Source organism: Protopterus annectens, chromosome 8.part0 (genome assembly GCF_019279795.1).
Source record: "Protopterus annectens isolate FY-2018-M chromosome 8.part0, PAN1.0, whole genome shotgun sequence".
Taxonomy (NCBI): Eukaryota; Metazoa; Chordata; order Ceratodontiformes; family Protopteridae; genus Protopterus; species Protopterus annectens.
The window spans coordinates 725,826,894-725,849,714 of NC_056741.1; the positions used below are offsets into that span (position 1 = coordinate 725,826,894).

Sequence of the window (22,821 nt, forward strand, 5' to 3'; positions counted from 1 at the left end):
TACATAAACAAGCAGGGGGGGAACCCTTTCTTACCCACTCTGCAGGTTAGCCATGGCCCTGTGGAACACAGCCTTGAGCAACCAAGTCCATTTACAAGCTCAGTTCCTGCCAGGCAAACATAATTCACTGGCAGACAACTTAAGGAGAAATCTCGTAGATCCACACGAGTAGACATTGGAGCCCAACACCTTCAACCTTCTGATCCAGAGATGGGGGACACCAGAGGTGGATCTCTTTGCCTCCCCCGAGAACCACCAGTTAAGCAAGTACTGCACCAGGAACCCTCACAGCAGGGCCTGGAAGGTGTATGCCCTATCCTTTCAATGGGAAAACCTCTCATTCTATGCCTTTCCCCCTCTGCCCCTTCTCCCAAGAGTACTGCTGCTGTGTCTTTCAGCTTATCCCGGTTAGGGGTCGCCACAGCGGAACTCCTGTCCGCTAATGTTTGGTAGTGGATTTTTACGTGCCAAGTTACCAGCCCTGACACACAACCTTCAACGAAGGCACGCCCATTCACGCATGCCTCCACACAGAAGACGCTCTTAACTGATAATCGAACGCGACAACTTCTTGCTATGAGGCGACAATGCTACCGCAGCACCACTACTGCGGGTCCCTTCTCCCAAGAGTACTACTCAAGATAAAACAAGACAGGCCAAGGGCAATTCTGATTGCCCCAGACTGACCATGTCAGTACTGGTAGCCACTCATGCGCAGCCTGACAACGGTGCCACCCTGGCACCTACATCAGACTCTTACCCTTCTGTCTCAGCAGGAGGGACAGATTTTACATCCACAGTTGCAAACCCTAAACCTTGTAGCCTGGCTTATCCCTTGAGTACCCCACCAGCAACCCTCAGCAAATAGGTGCTGGATGTCATTCTTCAAGCCAGATGGCCTAGTACTAGGAAATCCTATGCTGAAAAGTGGAAAAGATATTGTTCTTGGACTCAGTCTAAAGGAAAGGGCACAGCAGTGCCCTCCTTACCTCTAATCCTGGAATACCTAGTAGAGCTACTCCACAGAGGCCCATCTTTCTCCTCCATTAAGATTCATGCCTCTACCATCTCAGCTCATTATAGTACTGAGCCACCTCTATTTTCTCATCAAACAGTTCCTGCAAGGGGCTAACAACTTAAGGCCCCTAAGGAGGGCACCCACCCCTGCCTGGGACCTTAACTTTGTACTGGAAAAGCTCACACCTCCCCCTGCTGCTTCAGCAGAGTTAAAATTCCTCTCTTGGAAAACAGCCTTACTTTAAGCCATAACTTCAGCTAGAAGAGTGTTTGAGTTACAGGCACTAATGGGTGTGTATTTTCCATGTGGACAGGGTTTCCCTCAGGTCTAGCCCATCCTTGATGCCTAGGGTGGTGTCCAGTGCGGCTCTAAACAAATCCATCCACTTACCAACCTTCTTCCGTAACCCTCAGAATAAAGGGTAAAGGATCCTCCATTCTTTGGACGTGCACAGATAGCCAAGGGTTCTACCTTGATAGGACTAAGCCTTTCAGAAAATTTGACCGGCTGTTAGCTTTGCCTCATTGCAGAAACGGGTAGCACACTGCATCCATTTCTGCTACAAGCACCATGGAAAACCAACCTCTCAGGGGGTCAGAATACATTACACTAGGGCTACTTCCACCTCTACAACATTTTTCAGGGGAGTCCCTACCAGGAACATTATGGAAGCTGCAGCCTGGAGTTCTGTACACACCTTCACCAAGCACGACCACTTTCCTATCTTTTCCAAATCCAGGGTTGGATTTGCTACAGCAGTCTTGCAAGGCCTATTAGCCAGCCCTAACATTTCCTGACTGCCTCCACCCTTCCTCAGCTTTAGGAATCAACCCAAGTGTAATGACTGCAGCAGTGAAGCACGAAGAACATAGTACAGTTATGTACACTTACCATAAATGTAGATGTTAGAGTGTATTCACTGTTGCAGTCCTGGTTTCCCTCCTTCCAGCCCTCTGGCTTTCTCTGTCTTTCTAACGCTCCTCTCTATGGCTATTCCTAATGGCATTGGTATTTACTTTTTACTGGTGGTGTTCCCCGCCATATACTGGCTCCCTATTTGGGAGCTCCTGACATTTGGGGCAAGAAAAACTGATGTAATGGTGTCAGCTTCCTGTTTCATACCCCTGACGTCACGGAAGAAGTGACAGCATCCGACGCAGAAATACTAAGACTCTGGTATTCGGGCCTACTGAGGGCTTACCTGCAGGCAGATAACCCAAGTGTGATGACTGCAACAGTGAATACACTAGAACATCTACATTTATGGTTAAGTGTACGCAACTGTACTTTCTCCAGGGCTCAGGCAGGCTTTGCCTCTGCAATCCTGCAAGGGATGCTAGCTCAATCCTAGGAATTTCATACTTCCATCCTCCCCTTCCGCAGTTTTGGGAATCCTCCCACAAGTGATGACTGCAACAGTGAAACACGAAGAACATAGTACAGTTTTGTACACTTACCATAAATGTAGATGTTCGAGTGTATTCAGTGTTGCAGTCCTGATGTTCTTCATCTCACATTGCTGCAGTCCTTACATATGGGTAGTCCGCTATCCTCGGTCGGCCCGAATACCAAAGTATTAGGCTGACGTCGGTCAAGGCGCTTAAAACTGACATCAGGACGTCAGGGTACAAAAGCGCATGACCGACGTCATATCCTCATTCTTTTTTGCCGCATGGTCCGATGCAGAAGCAACGTTGCAAGTGCCGTTCGGCGTTCTGAAATTTTTCGAGTTCGGAGTTTCAGACCGAATCCAAGTTGGCTAAGTACCCCGTTGGGGAATATTTTGGTTTTTTCTTGCCTCAGTGTATTACCGGATGTCAGAAAAAGTGAATAACTGTATTTCTTGTGGGAAGCAGATACCGCATAGGGATTATCATTCTTTGTGCATTCCTTGTTTGGGGCCTGAGCACGACATTGTCGGGTGTCGCTTTTGTGCTAGGTTCAATAAGCGCACTATTAAGCAAAGGTTAGATTGTGCTAGGCTGGTCTTTGGTAAGCGGTGCAATTATAATATGCCGTCGGACTCTCCGGCGCCCGCTTCTACGAAGAAGCGCAAAGACAAAACTGTTAAACCCAGGCAAGATGAGTCGTCCGTTCCGGATGCCGGTTCTTTAGAGGCTTCAGTGGAACCGGTGGTTCCGACGGAGACTTCCCTGGAGTCTCAGGGGGAGACTTTGATTTTGCAGGATGTGGCCTCTCAAGAGGCAGGTCAGGCTGAAGGGGCTTCTCAGGTTACTGTACTCCCCTCCCTTCCTAGGGTGGTTAGGCCCTCTCCTTCTGTTTCCAAGGCTTCTCCCAGAGGCAGGCCAGGTTTAGCTTCTGTTGGTGTCACTCCTTGTTCAGCAGGGTCTGTGCCTAAGAAGCACATGCTTAAAATGGCAGAAGATTTGATTACTCTGATTAGAGGTTCTTTGCCCCCTCCTGATAAGAGGCCTAGGGTGGAGCCAGAGTTGGGAAGTTTTGAGCAGGCTTCCGATGTTTCAGAGTCTTCGGCTGAAGACTTGCAGGAGTACTCTCCTTATTCTGATTCTGATGCAGATGATTCCACTCCTTCTGCTTCTCCTCCAGAGGATTTTTCTTTTTCAGAGACACTTCATTCTATGAGGGAACATTTTAAGTGGGAAGGTCAGGACTTCTCTGATTCTCGGAAAAGGCTTAGGGAATTTTTGCTTTTGCCCCAACATATGCCCTTGGCTATACCCCCTGTTCTGGATGTTGTGGAAGATGTGTTTTCAGAGGCTTCACTTAATCCTGATTCTCTGCCTCCTGCGCCTGCTAAACCGGATAGGTATTACAGGGTGCCTGAGGCTCATAAATATCTTTATAAGAGTCCTAGGGCGGACCCAGAAACTATTAGTCAGGGACCTAAGGGTGTCAAGGCCCCTGTTGTAAAAATCCGGTTCCTCTAGATAAAGAGGCCAGAGCTTTGGATAGATGGGGAAAGAAGGTCTATACATCTTCTACCTTAGCTATGAGGGCTTTGAATTGCCAGTTTCATATGTTGAAATATCAAAACTTTCTTCTTTCTCAATTGAAGTCTAAGGTGGATGCTCTGGCGGAAGGCATTGAGTGTAAAGAATTACAAGATTTGGTGCATGTCTCTGAACAGGTGGGTAAGCATTCATTACAATGTGGTTTTGATGCTGTGCAGGCCTCGTCTAGGGTGGCTGCCACTGGTTCAGTTCTTCGCAGGCACGCCTGGCTGAAGGATCAGAATTTATCTGACCATGTTAAGACAAGGATTTTGGATGCTCCTTTGCAGTCTGATGTGTTGTTTGGTTCACCTGTGGAGTCAGTCTTGAAGAAAATGGAAGACAAGGCTAAGTCTATGCAGGCTGTTAAAGATTTTTTGCAAGTTCAGCCTCCGAAGTTTAGTAGGAATTGGCCTGCTAAGGGGTGGACGTATCCTTCTTATGATTCTCAGTCTAGGGGTAGATCTAGACGTGGTAGGGGCAGAGCTCAGAGTTCTTTCAGACCTAGAACAGGAGTTCACCTGCACAATCTTCGGTGAGGGCAGGGGCCAGTCCTTTCGTAAACAGGCCCAATGACCTACTTTTCAGCTGCCAGATCCTTCTTGCCTGGCAGCACCTTTGGGAGGAAGGTTGGCACTCTTCAAAGAAAATTGGATTTTGATTACCCAAGACAAATGGGTATTGGATATCATACACCAAGGTTACAAGTTTTATTTCCATACCTTGCCTCCTTTCAAAGGCATGCCAGACGTTCCTCCTCAGCAAAGGCTAGAGGCTCACAAACAAATTTCTCTACTACTTCAAATAGGGGCCATACAACCTGTCCCTCTGCCAGAAGTGGGCCTAGGATTTTATTCTCGCCTGTTTCTAGTACCAAAGAAAGGGAACACGTGGAGACCAATTTTGGATTTATCTATCCTCAACACATATCTGGACATTCCCAAGTTCAAAATGTTGACGTTACAACAGCTTTTACCTCTGCTGGGCAAAGACCACTGGATGGTGACTCTGGATCTCAAGGAGGCTTACCTTCATGTTCCTATCAGGCCCAGTTGCAGGAAGTATCTGCGTTTTCGGCCTGGACTTTTCATTATCAGTTCTCTGCATTGCCCTTTGGCTTATCTACTGCGCCCAGAGTGTTCACGAAGGTTCTGGCTCCAGTGGTAGCTTTCTTCAGGCGAAAAGGAATACAAATCTATCCTTATTTGGACGATTGCCTGATTCTGGCCCAAGGAAAGGACGAACTTCTTCATCATTTACAGTATGTGATGGCAGTGTTAAGATGCCTGGGGTATTCTGTCAACGAAATAAAGTCCAGTGTAGTACCCTCTCAGGACATGTGCTTTCTGGGTGTGAGACTGAATACAGCATCCCAGATGGCCTTTTTGACCCCGGACAAACAAAAGAATCTTTCTCTTTACTTCCACCAATTGTCTCGTCAGTCCAGGCTGACTGCAAGGACAGTCCTTCAAGCCTTGGGGTTCATGGCATCTTGTATTCTGGTACTTCCCAATGCCAAACTGCATATGAGGAAGCTACAATGGTATCTCAAAAATGTATGGACGCAGCACTGCCAAGATTTGGACACTGTCATTCAGATAATACCTTGCATTCAAAAGTAATTTTTGTGGTGGGCTCAGGAATGTCACCTAAACAAGGGACTCTCTGTGACCCGACCAGAGGCGAGTCAGATTTTAACGACAGATGCCTCAGACAAAGCTTGGGGAGCTCATCTAAATGGAAAATGGGTACAAGACACGTGGCCTGCCAGACTTCAACATTTACATATCAACTTGAAGGAGATGTTAGCAGTCCAATTTGCATTGATAGCTTTCAAGGATTTACTTCTTCCAGGGCAGGTGTTGATTCAAACAGACAACACAACTGTCATGTGGTACATCAACAAGCAAGGGGGGACGGATTCATATCCTCTATGCAGACAAGCAATGATTTTGTGGGAGACTGCTCTCAGTTTACAGCTAAATCTTCAGGCAAGGTTTCTGCCAGGAGCACAGAACTCCTTAGCAGATGTGTTGAGCAGACAAATTATGGATCCCCACGAGTGGAAATTGGATCCTCATGTATTTCAGAAATTGACAGTGTTATGGGGAACTCCAGACATAGATCTGTTCGCTTCTCCACTAAATTACCAGCTGCCGAAGTTTTGCACAAAAAGGTTTCATCCCACAGCTTGGAAAGTGGATGCTCTCTCATTCAATTGGAGCAATCTTCACGTGTATGCCTTTCCACCTCTGCCTCTCCTCCCAAAGGTACTCCTGAAGGTCAGACAGGACAAGCCAAACATGATTTTAATAGCTCCGGATTGGCCTCAACAGCACTGGTACCCATTACTGAGGAGTCTGGTACGGGAGCCTCCATGGCCTTTGCCTTCGATTCCTCACCTGCTATCTCAGGAGAACAGTCATTTACTCAATGTCAAACTTCACTCTCTACATCTAACAGCCTGGCATATTCTGTTTTAAACCCCGGAGGGACTCAGCTTCCACAACAAGTTTTGAATGTTGTTTTGGAGGCCAGAAGACCTAGTACACGGAAAGTTTACGCAGATAAATGGAGGAGATTTTTATTTTGGAGTACAGCAAAGGACTTTGATGTTTCTAAACCTAATTTAAGTGTTGCTGTTCAATACCTTACTGAGTTATTGGACAAAGGTTTGTCCTTCTCCTCTATAAAGGTTCATGATGCAGCGATTTCTGCTCACTATGACTGTGACCCACCATTATTTTCTCATCCTTTGTTTAAGCAATTCCTTAGAGGGGCAAAGAATATAAGACCCCCACGTAGAGCTCCTACTCCTGCTTGGGATCTCAATTTTGTGTTGGAGAAACTCACTCTACAACCTTTTGAGCCTGCAGCAACTGCAGAGTTGAAATATTTATCATGGAAGACTGCTTTTTTGTTGGCCATTACCTCTGCGAGAAGGGTTTCTGAATTACAGGCCCTTATGGCGGTTGAGCCTTTCTTAATTTTCCACAAGGACAGGGTGTCTTTGCGTACTAACCCTTCTTTTATGCCTAAAGTGGTTTCTAGTGTGGCTTTAAACCAAACTATTCATTTGCCTACTTTTTATGCAAAGCCCAAAATAAAGGGGAGAGGATTTTGCACACTTTGGATATACACAGACAGTTGCGATATTATTTGAGCAGAACTAAAGGGTTCAGGCAGTCTCAGCAGTTGTTTGTTTCTTTTGCTTTGGGTTCTCAGGGCAAACCTGTTTCAAAACAAACTATTTCTAAGTGGATTGGTTTTTGTATTGCTTTCTGTTATTCCCATCATGGTAAGGAGATTCCAGCTGGGATTAGGCCTCATTCCACTAGGGCTACTGCCACTTCTACAGCTTTTTTAAGGGGGGTGGCTACTAAAGATATTTTGGAAGCAGCTACTTGGAGTTCAGTGCATATTTTTTCTAAGCATTACCACCTTCCACTTTACTCTAAATCTAGGGCTGGATTTGCCACTGCAATTTTACAGGGCATTTTGGCAGCCCCTAATGCTTTATAGTTTTGCCATCCTCCCTTACCTCTGCTTTGGGATTCTACCCATATGTAAGGACTGCAGCAATGTGAGATGAAGAACATAGTACAGTTTTGTACCTACCATAAATGTAGATGTTCGAAGATCCACATTGCTGCAGTCCAATTTACCCTCCCTCCTTCCCCTCTGTAGTGAGAGGTGGTGGTGTGGTTTGGGTTGTACATATTGTAAATATGGTTAGTGCAGGGGTGGTTGGTTATTTTTTGCTGTTTTTTGGCTTTGGCCTTTCTTGTTAGGGCCTTCTGACATCTGGGGCAAGAAAAGACTGAGGATATGACGTCGGTCATGCGCTTTTGTACCCTGACGTCCTGATGTCAGTTTTAAGCGCCTTGACCGACGTCAGCCTAATACTTTGGTATTCGGGCCGACCGAGGACAGCGGACTGTAAGGACTGCAGCAATGTGGATCTTCGAACATCTACATTTATGGTAGGTACAAAACTGTACTTTTTCCCTCCCACCTTCCCCCTTAATCTTATCCTTTTTGGAGACTGTCATTCTTTTGGCCTTGGGCCACCAGAGGCTCTCTTAAAACATTTCCTTCAAGGGGTTCCTACAGGTTAGGGTAAGAAAAACTGATGTAATGGCATCGGCTGCTCTCCTTTATACCACTGACGACCTGACGTCCATCCACAAGCAACAGCAGCCGGCACAGGGGAAAAGCTTGATTTTAGTATTCGGGCCTACTGAGGACTACCCAGCAGGGAATAACCCACAAGTGATGATTGCAACAGAGTGAATACACTCTAACATCTACATTTATGGTAAGTGTACACAACTGTACTTTCTTTATACCCCTCTAATTTACTCTTCACAGTAACCTGATACTAACTTCCTTTATACCAACACATTTTTCTTCTACCGTTCTCTGTACCCCTCTAATTTACTCTTCCTAGTAATCTGATACTAATCTCCCTAGTCTCTCCTCTTCCCCCTCACACTAGTACTTGTAAAACTAACTTCTGTCTGTAAACACTTCTTTGTGGAAAAAAGCTGGAAGAATCCAAAAACTGTTGAACACACACTGTACAGCTGGTCACACCTCGGCACCAATAAAGGCAGTTCCCAGATCTAAAAACACAATATCTAATGATGCAAAGGTAGTCCAAAAACGTAGTAACAATAGTAAAAGTTTATTTCCACACCAAAAATAATAGGTCTATATGGAGCTGGGAATTACTATTCTGAACTGTGAATTTTTTCTTTCTTTTTTTATTTCCAAAATTAGTTTTTTGATTCTTATTGTATAATTTTGTACTGTGGAGCTTTTCTCCCTGGGCCTCCGCTGAAAAAAGTGCACAAACCAGACGGACTAAGCTGGTCAACAAATTTCAAATAAGTAAATAAATGTGTAAACTCTAACTTCATATGGTCGGGACCATATGATAGAGTTTCAGAAACTTGAAATTGTGAAGTTTTGATAAAAAAAGACTTCAATTTAGTTGAAAATATGTTTTTTGCAGGGGGCCAAGTTCCCCTGCACCCTCCCTACTTAAATATACCATCTCCGTGATTGCACTATAGTGAGGAAACGGGAAATCTCCCGTTCTAGGCTTCTGCATACAGTGTGGAACGGGCGATTTCCCTTTTCCCCACTGTATCGCGATCTCAGAGTTGGTATATTTAAGTAGAAGGTGCGTGGGGGTGCAAGAGGGGCTTGACCCCCTGCAGAAACGTTTGACTTTTTTTTTTTTTTTTACTTCACATTTTCGAGTTTCTGAATATCGATCATTCGGTCTAGACCATATGAAGTTCGAGTTTTCAGTAACTCGACATTCTGAAGTGAATCCACACATATATATATATATATATATATATATATATATGTATATATATATATATATATATATATATATATATATGTATATATATATATATATATGTATATATATATGTATATATGTATATGTACACACACACACATCCAGTCGTCAAGGTTCCTTTTGAAGAGGGCCAGAGAAGCGCTCTGCTTGACATATATGAGCAGTCTATTCCAGAGTATTGGCAGTCTCTGGGTCAGGAACCTATCTCTTCAGCATGTCTTGTTCATTGTGATGACAAGATTTAGGTCCCTGGAGCATGTGGTTCTGAGGGGTTGGGATTTCTTTAAAAAAAAAAAAAATATATATATATATATATATATATATATATATGTGTGTGTGTGTGTATAATATATATGCATGTTTGTGTGTATATATACATACATATATATATATATATATATATATATATATATATATATATATATATAAAATATATATATGTAGACATATTCATTTACATGTAGGTATGTGTTATATATATATGTATATATATATATATATATATATATATATATAAAGAGAGAGAGAAGGAGAAAAAATAGATATAAAAATGATTTGATTTACCTTTGTGTCCCAAGTCATTGCTAAAAGGTGTCTAAGAAGAGAAGGTGCATTTACCCACTTAACTAATAATGCTTCACACTGACATGTTGGACTATGGGAGAAGTTTAACACTCTTTTGAAGATTTCTCCAAAAGCTTTTGAATTCAGACCAGTAGATCTGACATGACTGCAGTAATTCCAGTAAGTAAGAAGTTGTCTTACAGCAGTTATTCCAACTACTAGACATCTGCCTTTATAGCTTGTTAATATGTAGTTTCGTTTTATTCCCTCTTGAGAAGAAAATGTTGGAGACTAGCAAACCTTTTTTATCTGATATACTGGGTTCATTGTGTTTTTTCAGTCTGATTTGTAATTGCCCAGTTAAAAATGTTACTATCACAGGCTGCACTAGAGGCATTAGTGCTTCTAGAGTATTTACTTCAGGAATGTCTTCGTTGAGGAAATGTTTCCTGCTGTCACTTTACTCATCAGCTCACACCTTTACCAAGCGTTAATACTTGGATCATTACTCCAGGAGCTGAGTTGGGGCGACCTTTGATATTTAAAGATGCAGTCTTCTGAACTTTTGCTTCTGGGCTGTGCTTCTCTTCTGCCATCTTGGGAGGGGGTAATTTTTACTACTTGGGATTTTTACTCCATTTGTTTTCTAAGTGGTGATTGTTGCTGATGGTAGAAATACAGAATATAGTCTTACCTTCTCAGTGGGTGACAATAACCCTTAATCTGTTCCATGTGTTTACATGGCTGCTGTGTAGAATAACTACTTTTGAAGAGTTCTCTGTAAGCTGGGCAAGTAGGTGTAAATGTATTTCTTGTTGCTGCAGAGTGGTTGCCACATAGCATCTTCAGTTTCCATGATTTGTAATGATTGGCGTATTGGTAGAGTCAAGGGCTTGAAAATGGTTAAAACAAGCATGCCTATTACAAATGACAGAATTTTGGAAAAAAATGTTAAAGTAGTTTGAAAGGAGGGAAAATCTTAGTATAAGATCCAACAAGAATGATCCCCTGATGAACCGTCTAATATGGTAATGGTATAATGTTTTTTCTTCACCCTAAAACACCCATTGCTGTGTTTTGTCAGGAATAAAGTGGTATGTTTGTGTACAAGTGAAGTAGTCGTAAGCTAATAATGACTTGCTGAGTTTCTTTAAGAATTCTTAAAACAATAGTAGTGTAACTGGGAAGGGGGTGGCATGGTATTTTATTGTCTTGAAATAATGTAGCTGTTCATAGAACCTGCTTTTTCTTTCCCCCTCCCCCTCAATCCCCCAGCAGGATGATTCTTTCACTGTTTCGGATTATAGCCAGATGAAAAAACAAGAATTGCAGCCAGGAACTGCATACAAGTTTCGAGTTGCTGGTATTAATGCATGTGGAAGAGGTCCCTTTAGTGAAATTTCTGCATTCAAGACATGCCTTCCAGGATTCCCGGGAGCACCATGTGCTATTAAAATTAGTAAGGTAATGGTATTCTCCTTACTCAGCTTGTGAATGCCTGATTACTAATATGTCTGTTTTATGTAAGAAGCAAATATTTTTTTTTATCTTTGTAAAGCTTCAATCATCTTCTAATTAAATGAGATTGACAAGTATGTATGTCGCAGCAACACAGTATCAGTTTATGCTACTTTTGCCCACTGTTTCTAATGCTTTCCCTGAGCATTAATGATGACTGTCTCTTAATTAAGAATGTAAGAATGGGTTTTCGAGAAGTGTTATGATGGCTGTACTTCCTTTTCTGTGTTGTTTACTAGATTGTTAGTGTAGATATCTCAGCTGCCAGTCGACTGTCAGGTGTTCCTGCCTTCCCAGCTGTCGGAGTCTACAGAAATAGAACTGAGTGGCGTAGTGGGCTAATGCACTGTGTTGTAGTTGACAGGGTCCTGGGTTTGAAACTTGGCAGGGGTGATATTTTTAACCCTCCCTCTATCCCCGTCTCCCTACATCTCTCTCACTGTCTCCAAGTGTGGAGCCTTACCACTTCACACAAGTGGGTCCTTTCTATAGTAAAAGACGGGTACTTCATGACCTGGCTCATTCCACCAGAGAGAAATGGAATCCCACAGCTCCCAAAAGAACAGCTGTCCCTCTTACTAGACAACCTTTTGTCTCAAGGCACCATTCAAATAGTTCGTCAGTCTGCAATGGGAAGGGGCTTCTACTGCAGGATTTTCCTGGTTCCAAGAAAAGACAGTCCTTGGAGGCCAATTCTGAACCTCTCTCTTTTCAGACTCTTCCTTCAGGTACCAACCTTCAGGATTCTTAGCTTGCCTACTCTCTTCTTGCTCATCCTCCCTCAAGGGTTCATGGCCACCGTAGACATAAAGGATGCTTATCTTCACATCCCCTACTTGGGGACAGAGGTGGACAGTGGTCTCACCTTCGATAACCACATCGCCACAACAGTCAGGAAATCCTTCTGTGTGGCACACTTCATCACTAAGGGCTTTCCATCCAGAAAAAAGGAGGTCATTGTCCCAATGTACTCATCCCTCATTAGACCCATTATAGAGTACAATGCTCCATTTGGTATGTACCTCACAAGTCATCTGCAACAGCTGGAAAGGCCGCAGAAATGCCTTACTAAAAGAATCACAGGGCTAAAGCAGATACCCTATGCTGACTCTGCTTAATATACAAGGCCATGTCAAACCCTGAGCTGTTGGACATGCTCCACTTAAAGAAATCCCAATCCTTCAGAGCTACACATTGTAGGGATCTAAACATTGTCATCACAGTGAACAAAACATTCTGGAGGGATAGGTTCCTGACCCAGAGACTCTCCATATTCTGGAATAGACTGCCCATACATGTCAGGCAGAGCGCCTCCTTGGCCCTCTTCAAAAGGAGCCTTAATGATTGGATGAGAGAGAGGAAATTCACCCCTGGGAATCACGTCAGTCGCCCTGCTAGACAGGGGTCCAGGGAAGTAAATATTGTGGGAAGAAATATCCAGGGGATTGTTATGGCTAGGCTTGTATAGGCCCTAGGGCCGATAGCCTTGTACCAGCCTATGAACCTATAAGGCCCAGTTTCAGGAAATATCTGAGGTTCTCTGTGGGCTCTTCTCACTTCTAGTTCTCTGCCGTGCCCTTTGGGCTTTCCACTCCACCCAGAATCTTCACCAAATGTGTGGCTCCAGTTATTGCCTTCTGTAAGAGAAAAGGAATTCAGATACTCCCTTATTTGGACGACCTGCTCATTCAGGCAGACTGTAAACTGACCTTCCTGCAACACTTACAACTTGCCATTTGTCTCTTGCAGTCCCTGGGATTTCAGATCAATTTCCCCTAATCCCAGCTGGAACCTGCTCAAGACATAGTCTTCTTGGGATGCAGGATCTGTACAGACATCACGAAAGCCTACCTTCCACCCTAAAAGGTGGAAAACAATTTTGGCCTTTCACACCACAGAAATGACCGCAAGGTAGTACCTCAGGTTCCTGGGCTACATAGTGTCCAAACCCATGCTACCTTTAGCAAGACTTCACATGAGGAAAATACAGTGGTACCTCAGGTCAGTTTGGACGCAGCACTCCCACCCACTCGAATACTACCCCTCCTACCCTGCCTCATACAAGGAGATACATTGGTGACAAAGGACCAAGACTATGATGTAGGTAAACCGTCCTCCAAAAAATAAATCCTGCAATATCACAGTCAAAGGAGGCAGCGGAACACAGCAGTAAAATTCAAGAATTTAATCCCAGAACAAACAGTAGAACAAAAACAGTAAGCGCTTTCGCAGCAACAGCTGCTTCATCAGACAAATAAAGATCCAAACTGTAGTACTTTTAAACAGCAAAGCAGCCAATTAGCATGCAAAAACAATTAGGAATTAACAAGAGTCCTTAAAGCCACACCAAAAAATGCAGCTCAAAGCTCATTGTATAAACATAAAAACATTTCATTCATAAAAACATATAAAGCATTTCATTCAACAGCCAAAAAATGCAGCTTTCCTGGGGAAAGGCCTCAGTGATAAATTTTCTATTAAACCAGTTTTAATGAATAGGCCCTTAGCCAGATAGATATTAATTATGTTCAGTATTTTTATAATGTTTTTATGAATGAAATGTTCTATATGCTTTTAAGTATGAAATGTTTTCATGTTTATATAATGAGTTCTGAGCTGCATTTTTTGGCTGTTTTATGGCCCACGCTCTTGCTATCCATGTCAGACGTCCTACAGTGACTGAAATCTCTTGTATACTGGCCAGATGTTCGGGTACCTAGAGGAGAAAACCCATGTGTACAGAATACTGCAGCATGGAAGAAAAGGACATTTATGGTTATGGTAAGATTTTACACAACTTTTCTTTGTTTTGTTCCTGGTTAGCTTTTGATGGTGCAAAAGGAACCTTGACGGGTGTGTTATCATTTGTTTGCTAAGCCTGCCTTCTTGCACATCTTCAGTTTCTTGATGGTCTTCCTGGCTGCTGTTACTGAAGTGTGCTTATGGGGAGGTGCTGACATAATTATAATTAAGTTTGTGGATTCTTTTTTTGTCATGGTCTCATTTGTGAAAGTGATGCTGATTGTGTTGTGGTTTAGTAAATGTGTTTCACCATGTATTTGTTCAGTGCGTTTTTTGTTTGCTGAGCGATTGCATTTGTGTTTATAGTGAGAGGAGTTTCTTTTTGCGGGGAGGAGGGTTTTAGTACTTAGGAGAATGAGTGTTTCCTAAATAGCCTTTTTACCTCGGTTTCTCTTTGAGGGTGTGTTCCCTTCTCCGACATAAAACACTTTCAGGTATTATTTAGATAAGCCACCTGTACACCCGTTCAGTATATTTGAATATTTAATAATAGGTGTAGGTGTCAGAATCATCGCTATAGGTGCATGGAATCTTTGCCTGATGCATAAATACTGATTTGTTCCTTTTTCTTTTTTTAAATCGTTTTTGTTTTGCTTATAATTTAGTCAAACCAGTTTTCTTATTTACTTTAGGTTTGTTTTTTGTTTCTGTACATTACTTCTGAAACTTTTCTGAGTTCTGTGCTTTAGTTAAATTCTGCCTTAAAATTGAAAGGAAAAGTAGATGTTCTTCTATTCCTATGTTGCAGTATTCATACTGTGGGATTTCCCAGGGCCGGTGTTAGCATTTTGGGGGCCCTCAGCAGATGTCAAGCTGGGGCCACCCTAGGCACTTCAAGTATATGTATCACCCTGTCACTGCCACCCTTCCTAAGCAACCTTTTTGTTCATGCTGCAAACTTTTAGGAGTAGTATGCACTGACTGACATTTAACTACAATATTCTTACATTACAAGACTTGTGTACTACACTGTGTTTGCCCATCTCGCAAAAGGGACATGTACAGTTACTGGCATTTAGTTGCAGCAATGATATATTGCAGCAACTGTAAGTACAGGTCTGCACTTAGGTGAAATGGTACGCTAGGCCTACTGTTTCAGACCTCTTCCATACACACAATAGTCTCCAGTCTTCCCCATCCCCCCCTCCCCATCTTGGGCTCCCCATATCATGCGCATTACTTTTCTTCCTTTTCTCACATTTTGCCTTACTGTTCAACATTTTCAAGAAGCTATAATTTTCTACATGCTCTGAAGTGCATTTTAAAGTTTATTTTTCTTTTTACACACCTTTCATCCAATAATGGCTTGAACAGAAATTATGATTAAGTAAAGAAATTGTGTTGCTGTTCAGCTTTAGTTTTCATTGCAACCTTTCAGCATACGTTTCCTGAGCAAAGGCCATAATAACAATTTAGGAAATAAGAAAAGAATTTCAGTTTTATGTTTTGTTTTTTTTTCTTTCAAGGAAGACATACGTTGTACCCAAGGTTTAATGTTCAAAGTTGACAAAACAGTAGCTCACAATAAACTAACAACCCTTTGTTGTCTGGATACACAGGTCCTATCTGGGAACTGTCTGCGTCCCAATCCCCCCAAAAGACTGCTTATTCATCCCTCTGGTGTTAGAATGGGATGAAGGCAGAGGTTCAAATTGCCACAGTCGTGTGTACTTCAAGGAACTGCTGATATACATACACATAGTAGGTCTCCTCACTCCTCAACCTAAACTGTCAAAGGTAGCCACCTGTATATGTGTCCTAAGTGCGATTGTGAGAGAAAAAAATAACGATTATAGTAACGCATTCTACTTTGTTGTTCCTATACAAGCTGTAGTAATCTTCTTTGTACACCTCTGAGGTTTGTGCGAAAAGTAAAAGAAACAATGACCACACTGTCCTCAGCCCAAACGCAAGTTTTAATGACCTCATGTGCACACCTCTGAGATTTGACAGTGAGGAATAACACCACAATCCCGCCCCCCATATAACCTACAGCAGCTTCCTGTACACACATCCGAACGGGGCTGGTTTTAAAATGGATGCAGTTGAGAGCAGAGGCCATTATCAGCTTTATCCTAACAGGGTCATATCACAGCCATGCTCAGGTTAAAGAGCATAATCATAAAATATATATATATTTTTTTTCACCTCATTTTTCCTCAAGCAACAGTGTCTGTGGGGCCCCCCACACAGTCAAGGATGATTAAGAGAGCCCTCTGTATTCATTTATACAGTCTGGAGAGTAGGGATCCCCAAAGTCTTAGAAGATCTAAGTGTCTGAATGTTCTGGGATACATTTTATGACTTACTTTTGAAAATGATTTCTTGTTAGCTACAGTTTTTACTGACACTCAGAAGAATAATGTATGTGTCCTGGCATTAAGTGTGTGCACAGATAAAACTAACATTTTTACAAAAACACACACATTATACATGATTTCAACAATGTATTGTGCAATACTAGTACCAACACACCAGATCAGTGACTGCTGTTAAGCAGTCATCAAACAGGAGCAGGGATGGGTCACTTTTATTTGCCTCAGTGAGGAGTAATGCAAACCTGTCACTGTCCCTGATTTCACACACCTTCCCTGATTTTGCACATAATTTTGTTGTCCTTTGTAACAAATTTGATTTGCTTGTAAATCATTTGGGATTAGTCAGTCAATAAATCCAGACATTAGAGTTTTACACTTAATGTCCAAAAAAAAAACATGTTGATACAGCATATGTTATTCTATTATCTTTTTCATTGAATCAGAGTAATATTTAAAATGTGTTCCTGATTTTGAGCATTTATTCTGCTATTATTGGTATTGCGCAGAATTCTTCTGTGAAGAAGTTAAGAGTTACAGTATCTGGCATTCTGCAAGTATTTATAAAACTCCCTAAAAGAGAAAACCATCCATGAAGATGAGAAGTATTAGCTCTTCTTATAATCCAAGGTATGCATGGACACTGGTCACACTGGGCTGCTGATCTCTCTAGTGCATACCTTGCTTATGTTCATTATCAGCTTTATCCTAACAGGGTCATAGCACAGCCTGTTCAAGTTAAACAGAATAATCATGAAATTAATACATTTTTCTCCTCATTTTCCCCAATCAGCAGCAGCTTTTGTAGGGCCCTCACACAGTGAAGGATGATTAAGGGGGGCCCCTTGCAACCACATGTATTGCAGGTATGTAAACCGGGCTATGTTGTTAGTTTTAGTATAGACAATGTCCACCAGTAGGGTTTAACTAAGCCATGGACACTATGTTAGTGATAAAATATTTAATGGAATTGTGAAGGCTCTTGCTTGATAAAACACTATTACTATAAGCAAAGATATTTTTGAATTTTAAAGGAGATATAAATAAGCATTGCTACCCACCTGGTTTATTAAGTATACAGGACTGATGTGCTAGCTTTTGTTGGCTTGACAGACATGTTACAAAGCATCAAGTTAAGATAACTTGCTATGGTTGGGGGCTCCCCGGAATAGGGGGCCCCCAGCAACCGCAGGGTTCGCTGGTGCCTAAAGCCGGCTGTGGGATTTCCCGCCTCAGGCGACCCGATGTCTGCTCCTATACAAAAGCTTAAGCCTGGCTGCTGTAGGTGCGTGGGACGTCACATGCAGGTCCGTAAACCAAGGACCATAAATGTGACTTCTGCATGCACAGACCTCAGAACATTTCAGCCACAGACATTAGCTTCGACTGTTACGTTCCTACGACCGAAGACTTCAAAAGATAAGTGTCCCGTTGGGGATTTTTCACTCTTATGTATACTTGAGTTTGGTTGCTGTAGGTTTCCTTTTTAGCCAATGTCTGAGAAAAAGAGCAAATGTAATTCCGGGCATCAGATATCACACACAGACTCTCACGACCGGTGTGCGTTTTGCTTGGGTAAGGAGCACGACCATAGGGCCTGCTCCATTTGTCGGTCTTTCTTGCCAAAAACCCTACACAGCCAGCTGGCCGCACTACATTTGTATTTAGAGAATCAACGATTAAAACACCTTGCTTTCAGGATGGATCCTGAGTTGGTTGCCCAATCCAAACAACCGAGGAAGAAGGCCAAGATTTCCAGGCCTTCTCTCGATGCCACTCCACCATCGGATGTCCCGCCGACTACCGATATTGGGGCTGCAGGACACCCGATTACTCCGTCAGCTTCGACAGTTCCTGTGGAAGAGGCCATTACTGCAGCCACAGAGAGCATGTCCGTGGAGTCAACCCAGACACCAGCCACAGCCGATATCGAGGGGGAACCATTAGTCGGTCGACTGGCCGAGACTTCTCCTGTCCAACCCAGGCCTCTGTCCCTAGGTGTACCCCTAAGCCAGCGTCAACAAAGAAAAAACAAAAGCCCACTAGAGGATATTATCTTTGGGGAAACTATTTCAAATATAAAAGTACTTCAAGTGGGATACTACCTTGTTGTTAGATACCCAGAAAAGATATTTTGAACTTTTGCAACTTGAGTCTCCCTCTTCTTCAGCTATTCCTGCTGTGCTAACAGCCTTCCTTGGATGCCTTTAACTCAGTCTGTAAGAATCCAGACTCTCAACTTCCTGCCCCTAAAAGGTCCGACCTGTTTTACAAAAGTGCCTGATGACCAGAAGTACCTCCCCTGGCAGACCCAGCAGTTATTGCTTTGTCTCCAGGCAGTTTAGGCAATTGCCTTCTGCTTCATTTTTGCCAACAGATAAGGACAGCAAAACCATGGACAGAATGGGTAAGAAGGTATACACTTCCACTACCCTGGACCTGGCTCCCAGGCTTCCACCTTGCTGGCTTCCACCCCAGACTGTCCAACCAAATCTGACATTGCATCAAAACTGTCTCTAGCTACACAAGTAGCCAGACAATCTATTAGGTGCAGTTATGCAGCAGAGGCCTCATCCAGGTCTGCTGCCTCTGCATCTGCCTTGCGTGGATATTCCTGGCTTCGCCTACAACCTCTACCAGAGGATTTTAAATCCAAAATCACGGATGCTCCGCTGGATCCCACAACCTTTTATTTGGGAAAAATTCAGCAGAACTTTTCAAAAACTTACAAGAGAAAAAGCAAAGAGCTGTAGGATATTAAGCATCTGCTAGTTTCCCCCTTCCCTAGATATTACAGGAAGAACTATCCAGCTAAAACTTCCTTTGTCAGAAGGACTCCCTCCGCATCACGTCCTTCCTCCAACATGACTGTCTTGCTCAACTGCCTCTGTCCACCCATCTTACCCACTGCCTCCCCTTCGGGAAAACCATCACCTCAGTTCATTGGGTTCTTTCCATCATCCAAAAAGGATGTTTTCTGTCCTGGAAGGAAAAACCAAAACGCATTCCTTTTCCTCCAAAAAAAAACAGCTTCAACTTTTCTCCCTCATATTGAAAGAACTCCTGACTCTAGGAACTATAGAACCAGTTCCCTCAGGACAGGAAGGACAAGGCTTCTATTCCCGTCTATTCTTAGTTCCCAAAAAGGATGGCCCTTGGAGGCCAATTTTGGATTTATCATATCTGAACCTGTTCCTAAAGGTTCCGTCCTTCAGGATGCTCCCCTTTCAAACTCTTCTACCCCTCATTGCCCCCAAAGCCTTCATGGTCATTCTGGACCTAAAGGATGCTTACCTGCACATTCCTATCAGGCCTCCCATAGGAACTTTCTGCACTTCACTGGCCACTCTTCACACTTTCAGTTTGCAGCCATGCCCTTTGGCTTGTCTACGGCTCTTAGAATATTTGCAAAGTGCTTGGCCCCAGCCATTGTCTATTGCAGAACCAAGGGAGTCCAAATCTACCCTTAGCTGGATGACATTCTCATTCTGGCAGAATCAGAGTCCAGCCTACAAACCCATCTCAAGTTCACCATGACTCTCCATCCCAACCTGGGCTTCACCCTCAACTTGCAGAAATCCTCTTTTCTTCCTCAGCAGTACAAAGTTTTCCAAGGTTGCAGGATCAGAACAGACCTGATGAGATCCTTTCTCCCACCGGACAAAGTGCAGTCTCTCTCCACTCATTTTCAAACCCCCTACTTTCAGAATCTCATCTCTCTGCAAGACAATTTCTACAAGTCCTAGGTCTCATGGCAGCTACTATTCCCATGCTTCCATTAGCAAGGATTCCCATGAGAAAATTCCAGTGGTACCTAAAAAATGGGTGGTCTCAGAGCCAACATCCACTAGACAAACTTATTCCCCTTCTGCCCTGCTTAAAAACAGGACTGATGTGGTGGATTCAGCAAATCTTACAGAACCAGGGCATTCCTTTTCAACCCCCCACCACCACTCAATCCATGCCCAGAGATGCATCAGACCTATGGTGAGGGGCAACCTTAAAGGACTTCAGGGTACAACAGCGTTGGACCCCTGCTCTGCAAAAGCAACACATCAGTGTCAAAGAAATGACTGCAGTCTTGCTGGCTCTGAAAGCTTTCCTTTTGGTCTTGCATCCAGGGCTGCTCCACATTGTGACAGACAACCCAACTGTCATGTGGTACCTCAACAAACAAGGAGGGACAAAGGCATACCAGTTGTGCCAGATTACCATACAAATCTGGGATCTAGCAGCCAATCACAACCTTTTCCTGCAGGTTTCTTGCATCCCCTCTCAGGAAAACAAACAGGCAGACTTACTCAACATAACATCCTCTCAACAACACGAATGGATGTTGCACAGGGAAACCTCCTTAGACATCGTCCATCAGTAGGGCACACCTCAAGTGGATCTGTTTGCCTCCCCCCAGAACAGTCAACTAAACAAATTCTAAAACAAGATCACACTCCATTAGCCTGGAGTGTGAATGCCTTTGGCTTTCCATTGACAATAATGTTCCTGTACGCCTTTCCTCCCTTCCCTCAAATGCAGAAGGTCCTTCTGAAAATCAAGAAGGACCAACCAAAAATCTTGCTGGTGACTCCCTACTGGCCAAGGCAACACTGATTCCTCCTGCTTCATTCCCTAGCCAAGGGCAATCACCACGTTACCCCACAAGGTGGATCTACTAACACAGCAAAAGGGATCTCTTATTCACCCCCAGCTACTTGTGCTACAGCTAACTCTTCGGGTGATCAACTTCTGATCCCTTTCAGACAACATTACTCTGAAGACTTACTCTCAGTCCTGAGGGAGGCCAGGAAACCAACTACTAGGAAAAGCTGTTTGTCTAAATGGCAGAAATTCTCAAAATGGTGTTCCCTTAAGGACAGGGAGGGATCCTTTTTAGGCGGATCCCTCACTTGTTCTTAGCTATATATGTGAGCTCATTAAGGAAGGATTAGCATATTCTTCTGTGAAAGTCCACCTTTCTGCCATTTCAGCCTGCTTGCCTTTACAGCCACCACTGCTTTCCAGACTGGATTCTAAACTTTTTCTGAGAGGGGTCTTGCATGTCAGACCACCAGGAAAACCCATCTCTCCTCCCTGGACCTCAATTTTGTGCTGGAAAAACTCACCTTACCTCCTTTTGAGCCAGTCAGCACAGCTTCTCTACAAATGTGCACATGAAAAAAACGTTCTTTTAGTGGCCATTGCCTCCGCTAGAAGAGTGTCTGAACTACAGGCCCTCATGGCCTGTCCTCCTTACACCACCTTTCACAATGACAGGGTGACCTTGCACACAAACCCTTCCTTTATGCCCATAGTGGAGAGCAAACTATCCTTAAACTAGTCCATCCACTTACCTACCTTCTTCCCTTCGCCAACTAATACTGCAGAGAGGATCCTTCATTCCCTAGTTGTGCACAGACAACTGAGATTCTACTTGGACAAAACTGTCCTTCAGAAAATCTGACCAACTCTTCATGTCTTTCCACCCCCAGGGCTCTGGGTAAGCAGTCACCAAACAGACCATTTCCTGTTGGATCAGGAAATCCATTCCCTTCTGCTACTCGCATCATGGCAAACAGTTGTCTCAAGGAATTGGGGCTTATTCCACTAGAGGCATGGCTACCTCCAAGGCCTTTCTTAGAGGGCTGGACACAGCCTCCATAATCGAAGCAACTACCTGGTCTACAGTTCACACTTTTAACACTACAAGCTAGACCAGGTCTCCAGGGCCAGAGCAGGATTTGCCAGGGCAATCCTGCAGGGATTCTTGGAATCCTCTGCTTCTGCCCCCTCCCTTCATTCTTTCTAGCTGTGGTACTCTCCCACAGTATAAATACTGGAACATAGGAATAGAAGGATATAGAATAGTTGTGTAAAATCTTGCCATAACCATAGATGTCCTTCTTTTCCATGTTGCAGTATTCCTTCCCACCCTCCATACCCCATTTTTTCTATTTCTACTGGATGGTTGGTCTTTGACCTCTGTATCCACTCCCTACAGGCTAATCTATACAGTCCTTTAGGGACATTTGCTGCTTAGCCTCAACTTGTTCTTTTGTACACCTTATCCTGGGCTTCAAGGTCTGAGGTCTCTCCATGCAGACGTCACATTTATGGTCCCTGGTTTATTGCTGTGCGTGTGACGTCCCACGCATCTACAGCAGTCAGGCTTAAGCTTTTGTATAGGAGCCGCCGTCTGGTTGCCTGAGGAGTTAAATCCCACAGTATGAATGCTGCAACATGGAAGAGAAGGGCATCTGT

General features: G+C 43.5%; 1 protein-coding gene across 4 annotated transcripts in view; it reads left to right on the forward strand.

Annotated features, from left to right (window-relative positions):
- The window catches only part of HCFC1 (host cell factor C1), a 3,865,385-nt gene that overhangs the window by 3,318,633 nt on the left and 523,931 nt on the right, over positions 1-22,821 (forward strand). For 3 of the 4 annotated variants that reach the window (XM_044080175.1, XM_044080172.1, XM_044080174.1), the window contains exon 23: positions 11,207-11,395. In XM_044080175.1, the coding sequence (XP_043936110.1) occupies positions 11,207-11,395 (189 nt within the window). The remainder of the gene's footprint in view (positions 1-11,206; positions 11,396-22,821) is intronic. The other variant, XM_044080173.1, reaches the window with a different exon arrangement.